Raw genomic sequence first — 17,953 nt, 5'->3', positions numbered from 1 at the left:
CGGCAGCATATTTACAGAGCTGATCCTGCACTGTGTCTGAGGAAGGACAGTGATTTGGCATTACAGATAATCTCCTGCGGCAAAGAGGAGGCGTCCATACGCTGGAACATGGGAGCATGTTTCTGTGGAGTAAAATGGAGAAGAGGAAAAAGGAAATTAAAAGATAAAATCAGTCTAAAAGCAAACTGATGACTTTACAGCTAATGTACAGAGCATCCATAATTCATTTTCTATATCACTTTTCTTAGTGCTCAAATCTTTTCTTATGGTATATTATGAGCTTGAATGCCCAACTATGACAGTAAGGAAATGGAAATGTTAAAAGAAGAATAAAATGTGTATATAGAGTACAGGCCAAAGGTTTGGACACACCTTCTCATTCAATGTGTTTTCTTTATTTTCACGACTATATATTCTCACTGAAGGCATCAAAACTATGACACCTGTGAAGTGAAAACCCTTTCTCTTGACTACCTCTTGAAGCTCATCGAGAGAATGCCAAGAGTGTGCAAAGCCGTAATTAATTTTTAATTTATTTCAGGCAATGACATGAAACAAAAAGTACAAGGTGGACAACAGGTAATAATATAAATTAATATAATGCAAAAGGTAATGTACAGTATGTGAGCGTGAAGCATGATGGTCCAGTTTGGCCTGAAAGGGAGTGGGGAAGAAGATAACCTATTTAATCCCACCCCCAGTTCTCCATTCAGTGATTAATACATTGAGTTTCACTGTTACTTTGTTTAAGGATTATACAAATGTTTTATCATGGTGGCATTACCATGTAGGAAGAATAAACATACCAACAATGGTAATAGACAAAATACCATTAATGGTAATGGACAACATAGCAATGATGGTAGGGAAACATTGAGTACACGTTAAAACAGAGTACAACAGCAGGTCAAATTAAAGACCCTCATCTTTATAATAGAACCAGACCCGATGTTTGTATAACAGTTTAAATCGATTAATAGTTTGGCATTGCTTGTGTTGTAAGTCCGGTTTGTTCCAAAGTTTTACTTCGTATAAAGATCAGAGCAATCATAGCAAAGGGTGGTTTGTGTTGTGGTTTGTGCAGCCCTTTGAGGCACTGGGGATATAGGGCTATATAAATAATCATTGATTGATTGATATTTTGAAGAAACTAGAATATAAAACAAGTTTTTAGTTATTTCAGCTTTTTTTTGTTAAGTACTAGAGATGTCCAATAATATTGGACTGCCGATATTATCGGTCGATAAATGCTTTAAAATGTAATATCGAAAATTATCGGTTTCAAAATTATCGGTATCGGTTCCAAAAAGGAAAATGTATGACTTTTTAAAATGCCACTGTGTACATGGACGTAGCGAGAAGTACAGAGCACCAATAAACCTTAAGGCACTGCCTTTGCGTGCCAGCCCAATCACATAATATCTACAGCTTTTGACCCACACAAGTGAATGCAAGGCATACTTGGTCAACAGCCATACAGGTCACACTTTAACACTGTTACAAATATGCGCCACACTTTGAACCCACACTAAACAAGAATGACAAACACATTTCTGGAGAACATCAGCACCGCAACACAACATGAACATAACAGAACAAATATGCAGAACCCCTTGCAGCACTAACTCTTTTGGGATGCTACAATATACACACCCTGCCATCCCCTTTCCCACCCCCCACCTCAACCCCGCCCTCCCAATCCCGCCCAGCTCAACCTCCTAATTCTCTCTCAGCGAAAGCATGTCCCGAATTCCAAGCTGCGGTTTTGAGGCATGTTAAAAAAAATAATGCACTTTGTGACTTCAATAATAAATATGTCAGTGCCATGTTGGCATTTTTTTTCCCTAACTTGAGTTGATTTATTTTGGAAAACCTTGTTACATTGTTTAATGCATCCAGCGAGGCATTAAACAGGGGTTTGCTGCTAGTGGGGTGTATAAAATAGTCAGGTTTTTCATGGATACAAAGGATTCTGGGTATTTGTTGTGTTGCGTTTATGTTGTGTTACTGGGAGGATGTTCTCCCGAAATGTGTTTGTCAATCTTGTTTGGTGTGGCTTCACAGCGTGGCGCATATTACTAAGAGTGTTAAAATTGTTTATATCACAACCATTAGTGTACTCTGTGTCACCCAGTATGCCTTGCAGTCGTGTGCGTGTTGCTGCGGAAGCCACACACAACATGTTGCTGGACTGACAAGCAGAGCGTACATGCTGTAGAAGGCGACAAAGCGAATGGCTTCATAGCACGGATTAATACTTATTATCTGGGTGACTGCCAGTGTCAAGCGAAATGTGTGCCCAGTCGAAATAGGTGCTCATGGGGGGTGTACGCATGCGCGCACCTGTGCAATCCACAGGTGCGCCGGGCAGTTTTTGGCAGGGAGGCGTCATTGACAAACCAACGTGTGTGTAGCGAGAGGGAAACCGTTCTCTATTTTTAAAAGCTTAACTCACCAAAATTAAAACATCTGATCTTAGTTGTTTCATCCTGCTGTTTCTCCATATTTAATAGCCTAAGACCATATATATCACAGTAACTTTGGTATGGTACTGTTTTTCTTTTAGCTAACAATATCAGCAAATCCACAGGGGCAATTATTTGGCAAGCCGTCCCATACACACTATATACAATAGGGTGGGCATATATTTCCCTCTTAAAGCGCTAAATACATGCCCCGACACACTTGGGCTTTTATTTCGCTTGACACCGGCAGTCATTCTAGAGAATACTAGCGTCTCCTATTGTCTTCTTCGCTTTGTGACACGGGTCTTAAATGTCTCTTTGAAGGGTAAAGGATACCGATCCCAGAACCATGTATATCAAATATTTCCGGATGGTTTAACCGCCACCCGCCCAAATCTATCTTTATGGACAAATGATTGCATGGCTGAGTACAGAGGACACATGTGAGTAAGCACTATCACAGAAGCCATCTGCACCAGGAGGTCATCAGACCATGGCCACCAGGACGCTTACACAATTTATAGAAAAATAAAATGAATATGGTTTTGATGCCTTCAGTGACAATCTACAATGTAAATAGTCATGAAAATAAAGAACATGCATAGGCATGAGAAGGTGTGTCCAAACGTTTGGCCTGTACTATACCTGCTCCTCCAGCTGCTGCCGAAGCTTTTTGGCCTTGCTTTGCTTGTAGTAGTCCATGATCATCATTGCGGCGTAGATCTTGCCAATGGTCATGTCACTCGCTGAGAAAAAAAGGTGGAACACGAGACGAAAAAAACTAAAACATTTTACTGTCACTGTTATATAATACATATGTTTTTGTCTGAGCGTCACCTTTGTTAATGGGAACCAGCAGGTCCAGCATCTTCTGAGAGAGGTGAGGCCAGATGACACTAATTTCCTTCTGAAGGTCCAAGTCCATCTGATTGCGATCCTCCCCTCCTGGAAATTAAAGCAACACAAATTCCAGGTAGCAGATGGCACATTTATTTTCTTCTTCTGCAAATGCATTTTGATATGTTATACAGAGCAGGGACTGATCAGCTTGATGCAAGTGTGAATTTATGGATCGTTCGTCTAACCTCCGGCTATCTTGACCTCCAAGGCGGTGCGGATGAGGGCCATGAGGGTGGACGTGAAGTGCACGGACATATCCTCATCCACAGGCATGTTCATCAGGACTAGTCTCTGTCAAACATGTGTCATTGTAATTAGCAAGACAGGCAACATAGAAAACTTTGTTTTAAAGCTCAGAAGTGCCGATAAGAATGTAGGGCCTGATTTACTAAGATCCAAATACCACGTGCTACAAGTGTGCAATCTATACAATTGTGAATTTGTGTTGCATGTGATTGATTGATTGAAACTTTTAGTCGTAGATTGCACAGTTCAGTACATATTTCGTACAATTGACCACTAAATGGTAACTTGTTTAAGTCGGGGTCCATGTCAATCAATTCATGGTGTGATCTATTAACACTGCATGTGCAATTGAAAAGTGGCACGGACCGCCTTTTTAAATGAGGATTTTGCGTGTACTACATCCCCCGAACGACACAATAACTCAAAATCCTTGGCCGAAAACCACAACACCACCATTACTGTTTACTTCTCCAATAATATAAATTGTTACATTTTGCTAACATCAACATCAATACAAATTGCCCTTCAAATCCTAAATAATTGCACCAGCGTCACTCAATCACTTTGTCCAGTTTACATTGGCTGTGACGACTTGAAACACACAAGCCTCAGGGGGCAGTGTAGCGTACCCAGATCAAAAACCTCTTTTACTATTATGTTAGATCCACTATGGACTGGACTTTCACAATGTACTTGTAATGCTTGACTCACTTGACGTCCATTGCATTTGGTCCTCCCTGGGGGGGCGGGAGGGTCACCCACATCTGCGGTCCTCTTCAAGGTTTCTCATAGTCATTCAAATTGACATCCCACTGGGTTGTGAGTTTTTAAGTAGGATCTGAACCGGGGATGTCGTTGTGGCTTGTGCAGCCCTTTGAGACACTTGTGATTTAGGGCTATATAAATAAACATTGATTTATTGATTTTGCACATTCAGCCTTTTCATCCATCCGTCCATCCATTTCCTTCCGCTTGTCCCTTTTAGGGTTGCGGGGGGTGCTGGAGCCTATCTCAGCTGGATTCGGGCGGAAGGCGGTGTACACCCTGGACAAGTCACCACCTCATCGCAGGGCCAACACAGATAGACAGACAACATTCATACACTAAGGCCAATTTAGAGTTGCCAATCCACCTATCCCCAGGTGCATGTCTTTGGCGGTGGGAGGAAGCCGGAGTACCCGGAGGGAACCCACACGGTCACGGGGAGAACATGCAAACTCCATACAGAAAGATCCCGAGCCCGGGATTGAACTCAGGACTACTCAGGACCTTCGTATTGTGAGGCACATGCACTCACCCATGTCCCACCGGCCTTTTCATATAAAGCGATAAAGAAATGGAACAGCCTCATAATGAACTTGAACAGTCTAACAGATTACTGTTTATTCACAATTGAAGTTAATTAGTGGGTTTGGAGCAATCAAAGCTGCTCACACGGTCACTAAGGTGGGCACTATGTTATGTCAATTTAATGGGCATTACATTTACGTATGACAAAGTGTTGTCAGATGTGAGGTGTGTCTGTTTAGATCATGGTTGTTTTTACAAATGATGACAGATGTGAACAAGAGCATGTATTGTCTATGTGTTATAATGTAAATATGGTGTGGTTGTATTATATAATATGTGTCAATGAAAGGGCCTTTTATGACTTTTCTTACGTGGATTATATGCTATAGTATAATTGTATTGTTAGAATTCTATTGCATATTTTTTGTATCACTTTTAATTTAAGTAACCAGGGACTGCAGATGTTTAGCTATAATCTGGTGCAGAACACATCTGTGTTTGAGCTTAATGTCTCTGTGCATTATCCCTTCAAATAAAGACTAAAATAACCTCTCATTTACTGCACATTCCTATATTATCATGCTCTTACCTCTGGAGTTTTGCTATTTTTTCAAACAAGCAGCAGACATCTACCACTTTTTTTGGACATTTTTAGAAGCACGGCGGTGTATCTAGGTGAGGGATCAGACAAAGAGCAGCTCGAAGACCTTTATGAAGATGAAAAACCATGGACCCAGATTTCCCTCGCCCGGACGCGGGTCACCGGGGCCCCCCTCTGGAGCCAGGCCCGGAGGTGGGGCACGATGGCGAGCGCCTGGTGGCCGGGCCTGTTCCCATGGGGCCCGGCCGGGCACAGCCCGAAGAGGCAACGTGGGTCACCCCTCCAATGGGCTCACCACCCATAGCAGGGGCCATAGAGGTCGGGTGCATTGTGAGCTGGGCGACAGCCGAAGGCAGGGCACTTGGCGGTCCGATCCTCGGCTACAGAAGGGGGCGGTACCTCTGGATTGGCAGACCGGGGTGGTGGTTCCTCTCTTTAAGAAGGGGGACCGGAGGGTGTGTTCCAACTATCGTGGGATCACACTCCTCAGCCTTCCCGGTAAGGTTTATTCAGGTGTACTGGAGAGGAGGCTACGTCGGATAGTCGAACCTCGGATTCAGGAGGAACAGTGTGGTTTTCGTCCTGGTCGTGGAACTGTGGACCAGCTCTATACTCTCTGCAGGGTTCTTGAGGGTGCATGGGAGTTTGCCCAACCAGTCTACATGTGCTTTGTGGACTTGGAGAAGGCATTCGACCGTGTCCCTCGGGAAGTCCTGTGGGGAGTGCTCAGAGAGTATGGGGTATCGGACTGTCTTATTGTGGCGGTCCGCTCCCTGTACGATCAGTGTCAGAGCTTGGTTTGCATTGCCGGCAGTAAGTCGAACACATTTCCAGTGAGGGTTGGACTCCGCCAAGGCTGTCCTTTGTCACCGATTCTGTTCATAACTTTTATGGACAGAATTTCTAGGCGCAGTCAAGGCGTTGAGGGGTTCCGGTTTGGTAACCGCAGGATTAGGTCTCTGCTTTTTGCAGATGATGTGGTCCTGATGGCTTCATCTGACCGGGATCTTCAGCTCTCGCTGGATCGGTTCGCAGCCGAGTGTGAAGCGACCGGAATGAGAATCAGCACCTCCAAGTCCGAGTCCATGGTTCTCGCCCGGAAAAGGGTGGAGTGCCATCTCCGGGTTGGGGAGGAGACCCTGCCCCAAGTGGAGGAGTTCAAGTACCTAGGAGTCTTGTTCACGAGTGAGGGAAGAGTGGATCGTGAGATCGACAGGCGGATCGGTGCGGCGTCTTCAGTAATGCGGACGTTGTACCGATCCGTTGTGGTGAAGAAGGAGCTGAGCCGGAAGGCAAATCTCTCAATTTACCGGTCGATCTACGTTCCCATCCTCACCTATGGTCATGAGCTTTGGGTCATGACCGAAAGGATAAGATCACGGGTACAGGCGGCCGAAATGAGTTTCCTCCGCCGTGTGGCGGGGCTCTCCCTTAGAGATAGGGTGAGAAGCTCTGCCATCCGGGAGGAACTCAAAGTAAAGCCGCTGCTCCTCCACATCGAGAGGAGCCAGATGAGGTGGTTCGGGCATCTGGTCAGGATGCCACCCGAACGCCTCCCTAGGGAGGTGTTTAGGGCACGTCCAACCGGTAGGAGGCCACGGGGAAGACCCAGGACACGTTGGGAAGACTATGTCTCCCGGCTGGCCTGGGAACGCCTCGGGATCCCCCGGGAAGAGCTAGACGAAGTGGCTGGGGAGAGGGAAGTCTTGGTTTCCCTGCTTAGGCTGTTGCCCCCGCGACCCGACCTCGGATAAGCGGAAGATGATGGATGGATGGATGGATGGATGGCGGTGTATCTACATAAGGGGTGTCAAACTCATTTTAATTGAGGGCCAGATCGCAGTAATGGCTGCTTTCAAAGGCCCGCTTTTTAAAAATTAATTTAAATTATGCATGCAAGGTCTAGATCAAGGTCAAGGTTTCTTTAATGGTACCCAGAGGTAAAATAGTTGTGCAGACATTTGTGATTCAAGACAGAATGAAACAAGCAAACACAAATTATATAAAACATAAAAACATTTTAAACATCCAGTATACAAGCACACTGTAGAAAAATAAAATATAATACCTAATAAATGAAAAAAAAAAATATGATTAAAGTTCTCATTAGAATAATTGTATCTAAGTTATCACAAAAACTTTGTGTTACATTGATTTCCCGGCAAGAAAACAAAAACATGTCTTTGAACCTACCAAGAAGAGGGCTTGTAAAACTCCACTGTGTAGGGGGGGAAGCAACATGAAGGTGTTCTGTTTCTTTCATGTATTATAATCAACAGAAATATATTGTCTTGACCCAAGAACAACAAAACCAAAGAGGAAGCAGGACCAGACTCCCTTCCAGGCACCGCTTCTTTGAACTGTTTTACGACCTTTTCTGTGAACCGTTTACAACCTTTCCTGTGAACTGTTCACGACCCTCGTACCTTGGAAACAGCTGTTGCCATATAATCGGGGAAAGTCCAAATAAAAAGATGTAGCGTACAATCTTTCGCCAGAGCGGTGCTGAGACACTGTACAGGGGTGTACTGTCCAGGCGTCTGTCCTCAATTTGAGCCAAATTTAATTCTGTCTGTGTTTAATTCTTTGCTTCTTGTCTTGTTTAATAGATGTCATCAGTGTTTGAACCTGACAGTCATATAAATAAATAAATGATAAATGGGTTGTACTTGTATAGCGCTTTTCTACCTTCAAGGTACTCAAAGCGCTTTGACACTACTTCCACATTTACCCATTCACACACACATTCACACACTGATGGAGGGAGCTGCCATGCAAGGCGCCAACCGGCACCCATCAGGAGCAAGGGTGAAGTGTCTTGCTCAGGACACAACGGACGTGACAAGGTTGGTTCTAGGTGGGATTTGAACCAGTGACCCTCGGGTTGCGCACGGCCACTCTCCCACTGCGCCACATAACACATATGGCATAATAATGTGGGTATTAGCCAGTGATTAATCATGATTAATTGAAATGCAAATGCATTTGATTTTTTATGCATAACTTGCTTTAAAATAAAAAATATAGGTGACACGCAGATATTTAACTGTTTGTTTTTAATGTACAAAAATTGTTTTGCAATACAGTATGCAATAATGTAATTGGCATGATCCAAAAATATTACACTTTGAAATACGCTTTTTTTTTTTTGTCAAAATTGAAAGAAAAAATGCATTTAGTAAAAAAAATATAAATAAATAGGTACTTTATTGAAACCCTTTTTTTCAGGTTTTTGCCTAAAATGATGTGGGGAGCCAGAACTGACCCCCGGGCCTTGAGTTTGACACCTGTGGTATACATTTACACCACACTTTTTTTTATTTTAACCGATGAAAGTGCATGGGAGGGAGTCTGCACTATTGTGCCCACTACACAGAAAATGCATATGTGGAGGGAGGTGTGGCCATTGCACCTGCAGGAGCAAAGGTCACCGCCTCTGTCTGTGCTACTGAGGACGTGCACCATTGGATGGGGCGGGGCATGTGCTGATGGTGAAACACAGCTGACGCTAGGCGGCCGAGAGCAAGAGGAGAGAGAGGATACGGACGTGAATGAAAAGTCTCGTTTTGCTGGAGAAAGACTTTGACAAAAATCTTTGCAGAATAAAACTTTGTTAAAACTGCACGCTTGGCTCCTGTGCCGTGTGTGCAGTAGAACTGCTAGGAGGCAACTTCTACGGCATACTTTAAGAAGTGCTTTTCATAGAGGGTGTATGTTAATAATTGTATGTGAAACGAACGTCATTAACGAAAAAAACTCTAAAGGACAGTCAATTAAATTACTTTTCTCAGCCTTTTAAGTCATCTAGGAGTTATGAAATTAGAAAATGATGATGCTGATTAGATGATGTGCCCAATATTTTTTATTTATGATTGTCCAAATAACTTGAAACAAACACATAGGATGGAGGATGCCAATGGTCATTTAGTGCCTTTTTTTTCCACACGTGCTATATAGAATGCAAAATAGAGCTCCCAGATCAGTGATGAATGTTGATAAATCACATTGCACGTGCAGTTGGATATATTTGCATTTTCTCCTCCCGGTATTATGGACGTTTTGCTGATCCCCATATATTCTGCATAATAATGAAGACAAAGACGCAAAATGGATTGTAGGCCTTATTCTGCTCACTTAAGAGGCACAATCCACTTTGCACCCATTTAGTAGTGCTATTAAATTTGCACGTGTTTTAGTGCATGCAAACCTTTAGTAAATCAGGCCGTTAATTCTCCTCCAGTTGTGAATGCATTTATTGTTGATGGACAAATTCAACTATGTTTATCATGTTGACATGACAAATCAACAATTGTGAGTACATAGCTCACATTTTAGCAACATTTTTTTTTTTACTACAGTTATCTTTTCTGAAGTCAATCAGTAAGTGAAAACTGCCAACTCCAGGCAGTAGTTAAGTGTACAGCTGGTAATACAGTTTACATTCCCATGGCATCTCTGAGCTTTTGTAAGTAGAATCTTGCATATACAGATGGAATTAATGAAAAAAATGCATATCGTGCAAAGTTTGTTTAGACTTAGACAAACTTTAATGATCCACAAGGGAAATTGTTCCATTTTTTTTCTTCCCCCTAACAATTAGATTTACAAGGTGAAACTAACACAGGACCTAGGCACATAACATGGAACTTAAGATATTTTAAGTCTTCTTTTAATATGATTTTGATGATCATGGCTCACAGCTTATGCAAACTTTGAATTGAAAATGTCAGAAAGTGCTGTGTTTTCAAAAACCGTAAGCCTTCCATCCATCCATCTTCTTCCGCTTATCCGAAGTTGGGTCGTGGGGGCAGCAGCCTAAGCAGGGAAGCCCAGACTCTCCTCTCCCCAGCCACTTCGTCCACCTCTTCCCGGGGAATCCTGAGGCGTTCCCAGGCCAGCCGGGAGACATATTCTTCCCAACGTGTCCTGGGTCTTCCCCGTGGCCTCCTACCGGTACGAGGTGCCCTAAACACCTCCCTAGGGAGGCGTCCGGGGGGCATCCTGACCAGATGCCCGAACCTGGCTCCTCTTGATGTGGAGGAGCAGCGGCTTTTTACTTTGAGCTCCTACCGGATTGCAGACCTTCTCACCCTATCTCTAAGGGAGAGCCCCGCCACCCGGCGGAGGAAACCTATTTTGGCCGCTTTTACCCGTGATGTCGTACTTTCGGTCATAACCCAAAGCTCATGACCATAGGTGAGGATGGGAATGTCGATCGACTGGTAAATTGAGAGCTTTGCCTTCCGGCTCAGCTCTTTCTTCACCACTACGGATCGATACAGCATCCGCATTACCGCAGACGCCGCACCGATCCGCCTGTCGATCTCACTATCCACTCTTCCCCCACTCGTGAACAAGACTTGAACTCCTCCACTTGGGGCAGGGTCTCATCCCCAACCCGGATATGGCACTCCACTCTTTTCTGGGTGAGAACCATGGACTCGGACTTGAGTAACCGTAAGCCATGATCATGAAAATTATTTTAAAAAAAATAAGGTGTGACATATCTCATTTTGCATGGAATGAGTTTATACCAGATTCAAATTTGACGTTGAATTGCTGAAATGAAAGGTGTTTTGCACGATATTACATTTGTATTTGTTTCATGTGTATTCAGCAGAATTGCTGGTACAAACATGCTTGCAGGCTTGCTCACACACACACACAAACATGCAGATGCTATATGTCTGTCGCATGTATTCAGGCACGCTGATGCAATGCTGGGCTGTGGCAGGAGACACATGCACATATACATAGGTATATGTAAATAAAAGGAGTGTGATGACAAGATGCACGTCGGTTCAGCATGTCGTAACTGAAAATCTTTCTCAGCTGCTAACAGCTAATACGTACCGTATTTTCCGGACTAAAAGCCGCCACGTTTTTTTTCCCCCAGCTCTTTGTACTCTGCGGTTTATACAAAGGAGTGGCTAATTTATGGAATTTTCTTCGCTAATGGATTAAGCAAGGAAATATAAAAAAAACTTACTGAAATAATTCACTTTAAGAAACTGTGCAAACTCAATGATTTTTACAAAGTACAAGGAGGAAGAATCCTGATACAGATGTTGACCCTTCTTATTTATAATGGATGAATGAAATAATTCATTCATTCATTAATTTTTTTATTCATCCCCTTCATTGATGTGCATCTTTGATCAATAGAAAATTAGCCCTCAGCAACTAAACACACATTTAAACACCAATGCCTGAGAAGGAATATCCATCCATCCATCCATCCATCCCTTTTCTACCGCTTGTTCCTTTTGGGTTCGCTGGAGCCTATCTCAGCTGCATTTTGGTGGAAGGTGGCGTACACCCTGGACAAGTCGCCACCTAATCGCAGGGCCAACACAGATAGACAGACAACATTCACACTCACATTCACACACTAGGGCCAATTTAGTGTTGCCAATCAACCTATCCCCAGGTGCATGTCTTTGGAAGTGGGAGGAAGCCGGATTACCCAGAGGGAACCCACGCATTCACGGGGAGAACATGCAAACTCCACACAGAAAAATCCTGAGCCTGGGATTGAACCCAAGACTGCTCAGGACCTTCATATTGTGAGGCAGATGCACTAACCCCTCTGCATCCGTGAAGCCCGTTTGGTGCTATCTCTTCCTAAAGCTTATAGCACCTGGTATTTCCAGGTAGTCTCCCATTCAAGTACTAACCATGTCAGACCAGGCTTAGCTTCCGAGATCTGACGAGATCGGGCATGCTCAGGGTAGTATGGCCGTAAGCCTAGTTTAACCCCCCCACACATTTGTTTTAAATTGGTCCTCGAATACTGACGTTTGAAAATACCTTTTATTCTATGCTTCATTCTCAGAAGTTATGACAAACTTTTTTTTTTTAATTTGCTGGTAATGTTTTACTTTTTGCCTTGAACATAACACAATGTCTGTACGATGCAAAAACTGAAATCTCAGTAAGATTAAATATCTCAAATAATGGTGATATTTGCTTATTTTCTGTCTGATAAGACAGAAAATAAGCAAATATCTTCTCACTAAGCATATTTTTTGTGAGAGTGTTTTACTTGTTTCAAGGGTTTTGGTTCTAAATTATCTCAGTAATATATTACAGCTTTTAGCTGAGATTTTATGACATATATTGAATAAAACATGCTTGAAACTAGAATATCAACTGTTGCAAAGCTGTGTCATTAACACTCGCAAGTATAAAACTAGTAATAATTTCTTACTCCAAGCATGAAAAAAAAATCATGATGCCGAGCACATATCATTATGTCAGGATAAGGGCTCTAGCACTTACTTAATTTAAGAATATTTTTCAACATATTTAGCAAAAAGGTCAAATTCTTTTTTTCTACCAAGAAAAGTGCACTTGTTATTTTTGGGTTCATTGAGGTTAGCTCATTTTACTTGTTTTGGAAAGTCTTGACAAGCCGAATTTTCTTGTTGTATTGGCAGATAATTTTGCTTAGTTCAAATAAAATACCCCTCATTTTTGTTTGTTTTCTTCTTGTGTTTGAACACTGACTGTTTGCAATGTAACTTTACTAGCTCCTGTAGTTTCAATAAAACAGAATAATAAATAATATGTTAGTGTGTTCTAGATAACTTACTTTATGAATAATCCTTATAGCTTTTTTCTGTAGTTGATACAATGCCTTTATGTTACTCTTATATGTGTTCCTCCACACTTCCACACAGTAGCTGACATGTGGCAATATAAGTGCACAAAACAATATACACATTGCCCTATAATCTAACACATATTTTACCTTATTTAATATAAAAATACCCATGGACATCTTTTTCCGTACATGTGCAATATGAGATTTCCAAGTCAGACTGTCATCCAGTATCACTCCTAAAAATCTAAGTTCAGAAATCATTTCAATATCAATTCCATCTATTGACAGTTATTGATGAATGAAGACGTTATTGACTTTTGTATTTTGTTTCATCAGCCGTTTTACTGCCGTGTTACAGGCACCATTTGGAAACAATTAAGGTTTGTAAATAAAAATTTACATAATCTATTTATGTAAATAGAATAGAATAGATTCAAGCCACACACTGCAAAATTGTCAGTGTTCAAAAACAAGAAAAAAATACAAAAATGAGCAGTATTTTATTTGAACTAAGCAAAAATTACCTGCCAATAGAACAAGAAAATTCGGCTTGTCAAGACTTTCCAAAAGAAGTAAAATAACTTCAATGAACCCAAAAATACCTTAAAATAAGTATATTCTCACTAATACCAAGTGCAATTTTCTTGGTAGAAAAAAAGAGACCTTTTTGCTCAATATGTTGAAAAATATTCTTAAACTAAGTAAATGCTAGTGCCATTATCTTGACATAATGATATGCGCTCGGCATCATGATATTTTTTTCATGCTTGAAGTAAGAAATTATTACTTCAAAAAAGTAGTTTTATACTTGTGAGTGTTAATGACACAGCTTTGCATCAACTGATATTCTATTTTCAATCATGTTTTACTCAATATAGGTCATAAAATCTCAGCAACAAGCTGTAATATCTTCCTGAGACCAAAACCCTTAAAAACAAGCAAAACACTTTAACATAAAATCTGCTTAGTGAGAAAAATGTTCTTATCAGACAGAAAATACGCAAATATCACCCTTATTTGAGGTACCGTATTTTTCGGATTATAAATCGCTCCGGAGTAAACGTCGCACCGGCCGAAAATCGAAAATGCATAATAAAGAAGGAAAAAACATATATAAGTCGCACTGGAGTACAAGTCATATTTTGGGGGGAAATGAATTTGATAAAATCCAACATCAAGAATAGACATTTGAAAGTCAATTTAAAATAAATAAAGAATAGTGAACAACAGGCTGAATAAGAGTATGTTATATGATGCATAAATAACCAACTGAGAAGGTGCCTGGTATGTTAACGTAACATATTATGGGAAGAGTCATTCAAATAACTATAACATATAGAACATGCTATACGTTTACCAAACAATCTGTCACTACTAATCGATAAATCCGATGAAATCTTCTTCCTCGATGTCGGTTCTAAACAACTCTGCCAACTCCAAAGGTATGCGCCGCTTCTTCTTGTCGTTTTCTGCTGCATATTTCACTACGTCCAGCTTGTAATCTGCAGTACATGATTTCCTTTTCGGTCCAATTTTTGTTCAGCCCTTTTCAGTTTTTTTAAGTTACCGCCAACAATGAAATGATCCATTTTAATAGCTATGGCAGTAGCATATAGCATATAGCAGTTAGCATTCCATGTCCCACAATGCACTTCTGCCATGACCCTACCACGCCGAATTCTTATTGGTTGACGTGTATGTGACGATTGCTGACATTTTCTTTGTCTCTTCCGCCAATGAGATAAATAATATTATTTGATATTGTGTAATCTGCAGTACATGATTTCCCTTTCGGTGCCTCTTTTGTTGAGGCCTTCTCAGTTTTTATAAGTTACCGCCAACGATGAAATTATCCATTTTAATAGCTACGGCAGTAGGATATAGCATAGAGCAGTTAGCATTCCATGACCCCCAATGCACTTTGCCATGACCCTACCCCGCCGAATTCTCATTGGTTGACGTGTATGTGACGATTGCTGACGTGTGTGTGACGATTGCTGACATTTTCTTTGTCTCTTCCGCGAATGAGATAAATAATATTATTTGATATTTTACGGTAATGTGTTAATAATTTCACACATAAGTCGCTCCGGAGTATATGTCGCACCGGCCAAACTATGAAAAAAACTGTGACTTATAGTAAGAAAAATACGGTATTTAATCTTACTTAGATTACAGTTTTTGCAGTGCAGGGGCAGCATGGCGTGAATGGGAGAGCAACTTCAGGGTTCCGGGTTCGATCTCTGCTTCTGCCATCCTGGTCACTGGGCAAGACACTTTACCCACCTGCTCCCAGTGCCACCCACAGTGGTTTAAAATGTAGTTTAAAGATTTAGATAATGGGTTTCACTGTGTAACGCACATTGAGTTTCTAGAGAAAAGCGCTATATAAATATAATTCAAATTCACATATATCTAATTTCACGTACCGGTATAAATCTGTGGCTTGTATTCCGGTGCAGCTAATACATGCAAACATGTTTATTTTCCAGCGGCTTATAGTTCTGAAAATACGGTAAATGGAATCTTGTCTCCTGAGGAGCAAAGCAAATCAGGCTATTGTAGCGTTAAATCAGTGCCAATGAAAACAACTTAAAGGGTTTCAAAATGAACAATACCGAGTCGTACAGTTGACAGGAAGTGCTAATTCATTTGCAAATAAAACATCCTCCCAGATGCAAGAACACAACTGCAACTCAGGTTGTGTCTACCTTATAAGCCACCTTGGAGGGGCATTTCTTGCCCAGGCCTAGAGGTGGTGACATGTTTGTCAGCATCTCATACATGTCGGTGTAATGGATGCGACCACTGAGGGGCCGGGGGGCCACGTGGTCGTGACAGTGGGTAAATGAGATGGAGGGGGAAGGGGGAAAATAAGGACAAAGGGGGAAGAAAGGGCAAAAACCATGAATAGGGGAGATAAAAAAGAGAACATTATTCAAATGCTGAGAGAGAGAGAGAGACAGAGAGAGATCTGTTGTATTTCTATGCTGCCAGCGGGGCATAGAAATGAGAGGTATAGGGGGAACCTTCGACAGGGTGAGCAAAGGATGACAGCCTGGATCTGCTACAAATCATAGTTTGTATGTCACAGCATTCCTGTAGTAAACATCATAAACCAGATCCAAAGGGTAGAAGGAGACAGGACTACAGAACATGGCTAAATAGGTCCATCAAGTGTACATTTTTTGACAGAAATTAAATTAGAATGCTGAGAGACGCTCTTGTCAAACCAAGGTGCACTAAAATTGTAGTTGGATCCATTATATCAGTGGTTTTCAAATGGGGGTACGCGTACCCCTGGGGGTACTTGAAGGTATGCCAAGGGGTCTGTGAGATTTTTAAAAAATATTCTAAAAATAGCAACAATTCAAAAACCCTTTATAAATATATTTATTGAATAATACTTCAACAAAATATTAATGCAAGTTCATAAACTGTGAAAAGTAATGCAACAATGCAATATTCAGTGTTGACAGCTAGATTTTTTGTGGACATGTTCCATAAATATTGATGTTAAAGATTTCTTTTTTTGTGAAGAAATATTTAGAATTAAGTTCATGAATCCAGATGAACTTCTATTACAATCCCCAAAGAGGGCACTTTAAGTTGATGATTACTTCTACTGTATGTGTAGAAATCTGTATTTATAATTGAATCACTTGTTTATTTTTTTAACACGTTTTTAGTGTTTTTTACATCTTTTTTTCCAAATAGTTCAAGAAAGACCACTACAAATTAGCAATATTTTGCACTGTTATACAATTTAATAAATCAGAAACTGATGACATAGTGCTGTATTTTACTTCTTTATGTCTTTTTTTCAACCAAAAATGCTTTGCTCTGATTAGGGGGTACTTGAATTAAAAAAAAAATCACAGGGGGTACATCACTGAAAAAAGGTTGAGAACCACTGCATTATATCACATATGAAGCAATCTTCGGATTAATGTTCTCCCGATACCAATATTTTTGTACTGCCACCAAAATGTATTTCGATACTTTTTTAAATAAAAGGGGACCACAAAAAAATGCCATTATTGGCTTTATTTTAACAAAAAATCTTATGGTACATTGAACAGATGTTATTGCAATTTTGACTTTAAATAAAATAGTGAACATACAAGACAACTTGTCTTTGATTAGTAAGTAAACAAACAAAGGGCTCCTAATTTAGTTGCTGACATATGCAGTAACACATTGTGTCATTTATCATTCTATTATTTTGTCAAAATTATGAAGGACAAATTGTAAAAATGTATTATTAATCCACTTGTTCATTTAATGTTAATGTCTGTTTATGTTCTATCTACTCTTCTGTTAAAATGTAATAATAACTTATTCTTTTGTTGTTTGATACTTAACATTAGTTTTGCATGATACCACAAATTTGGGTGTCTATCCGATGCCAAGTAGTTAGAGGATCATACATTGATCATATTCAAAGTCCTCATGTGTCCAGGGACATATTTCCTGAGTTTATAAACAAATGGGAATTTCAAAAAGGAAAAGATATTGTGTTACTACTATGATTACATCAATATTTTTTATCGTATCAAGTAGATATGTTCCTGTACTTGGTATCATTACGGTGGATGTCGGGTGTAGATCCACCCATGGCGTGTTTAGATTGTGACGCCCGTGAGCTATGGTGTGTAGTGAAGCATGTTAAGCTATTCCTTGTCCTGCAGGGATGATACTTGTAAGAAACTTACTTTATTTGCCGCCATGGAGGCTAGGATTAGTGATTTAGAAGTAGCTAAAACATTGCCGACTACGGCAGGACGTTAGCTGCGAGCTAGCTAGCCATGTTTTAAAGCAACACTTCCTTCCTGAGGGCGTTTC

General features: G+C 40.9%; 1 protein-coding gene and 1 pseudogene across 1 annotated transcript in view; both read right to left on the bottom strand.

The window, feature by feature from the left end:
* Positions 1-17,953, bottom strand: part of LOC133543280 (voltage-dependent R-type calcium channel subunit alpha-1E) — a 257,650-nt gene that overhangs the window by 22,324 nt on the left and 217,373 nt on the right. The window contains exons 38-42 of the mRNA XM_061887764.1: positions 15,820-15,916; positions 3,551-3,656; positions 3,303-3,410; positions 3,111-3,211; positions 16-122 (exon numbers count right to left, since the gene is read on the bottom strand). Of these exons, the coding sequence (XP_061743748.1) occupies positions 16-122; positions 3,111-3,211; positions 3,303-3,410; positions 3,551-3,656; positions 15,820-15,916 (519 nt within the window). The remainder of the gene's footprint in view (positions 1-15; positions 123-3,110; positions 3,212-3,302; positions 3,411-3,550; positions 3,657-15,819; positions 15,917-17,953) is intronic.
* On the bottom strand, positions 12,131-12,249 carry LOC133543987 (5S ribosomal RNA; annotated as a pseudogene).

This window comes from Nerophis ophidion, linkage group LG26, assembly GCF_033978795.1.
Source record: "Nerophis ophidion isolate RoL-2023_Sa linkage group LG26, RoL_Noph_v1.0, whole genome shotgun sequence".
Classification (NCBI taxonomy): Eukaryota; Metazoa; Chordata; class Actinopteri; order Syngnathiformes; family Syngnathidae; genus Nerophis; species Nerophis ophidion.
This window is presented reverse-complemented; position numbering and strand designations above follow the sequence as displayed.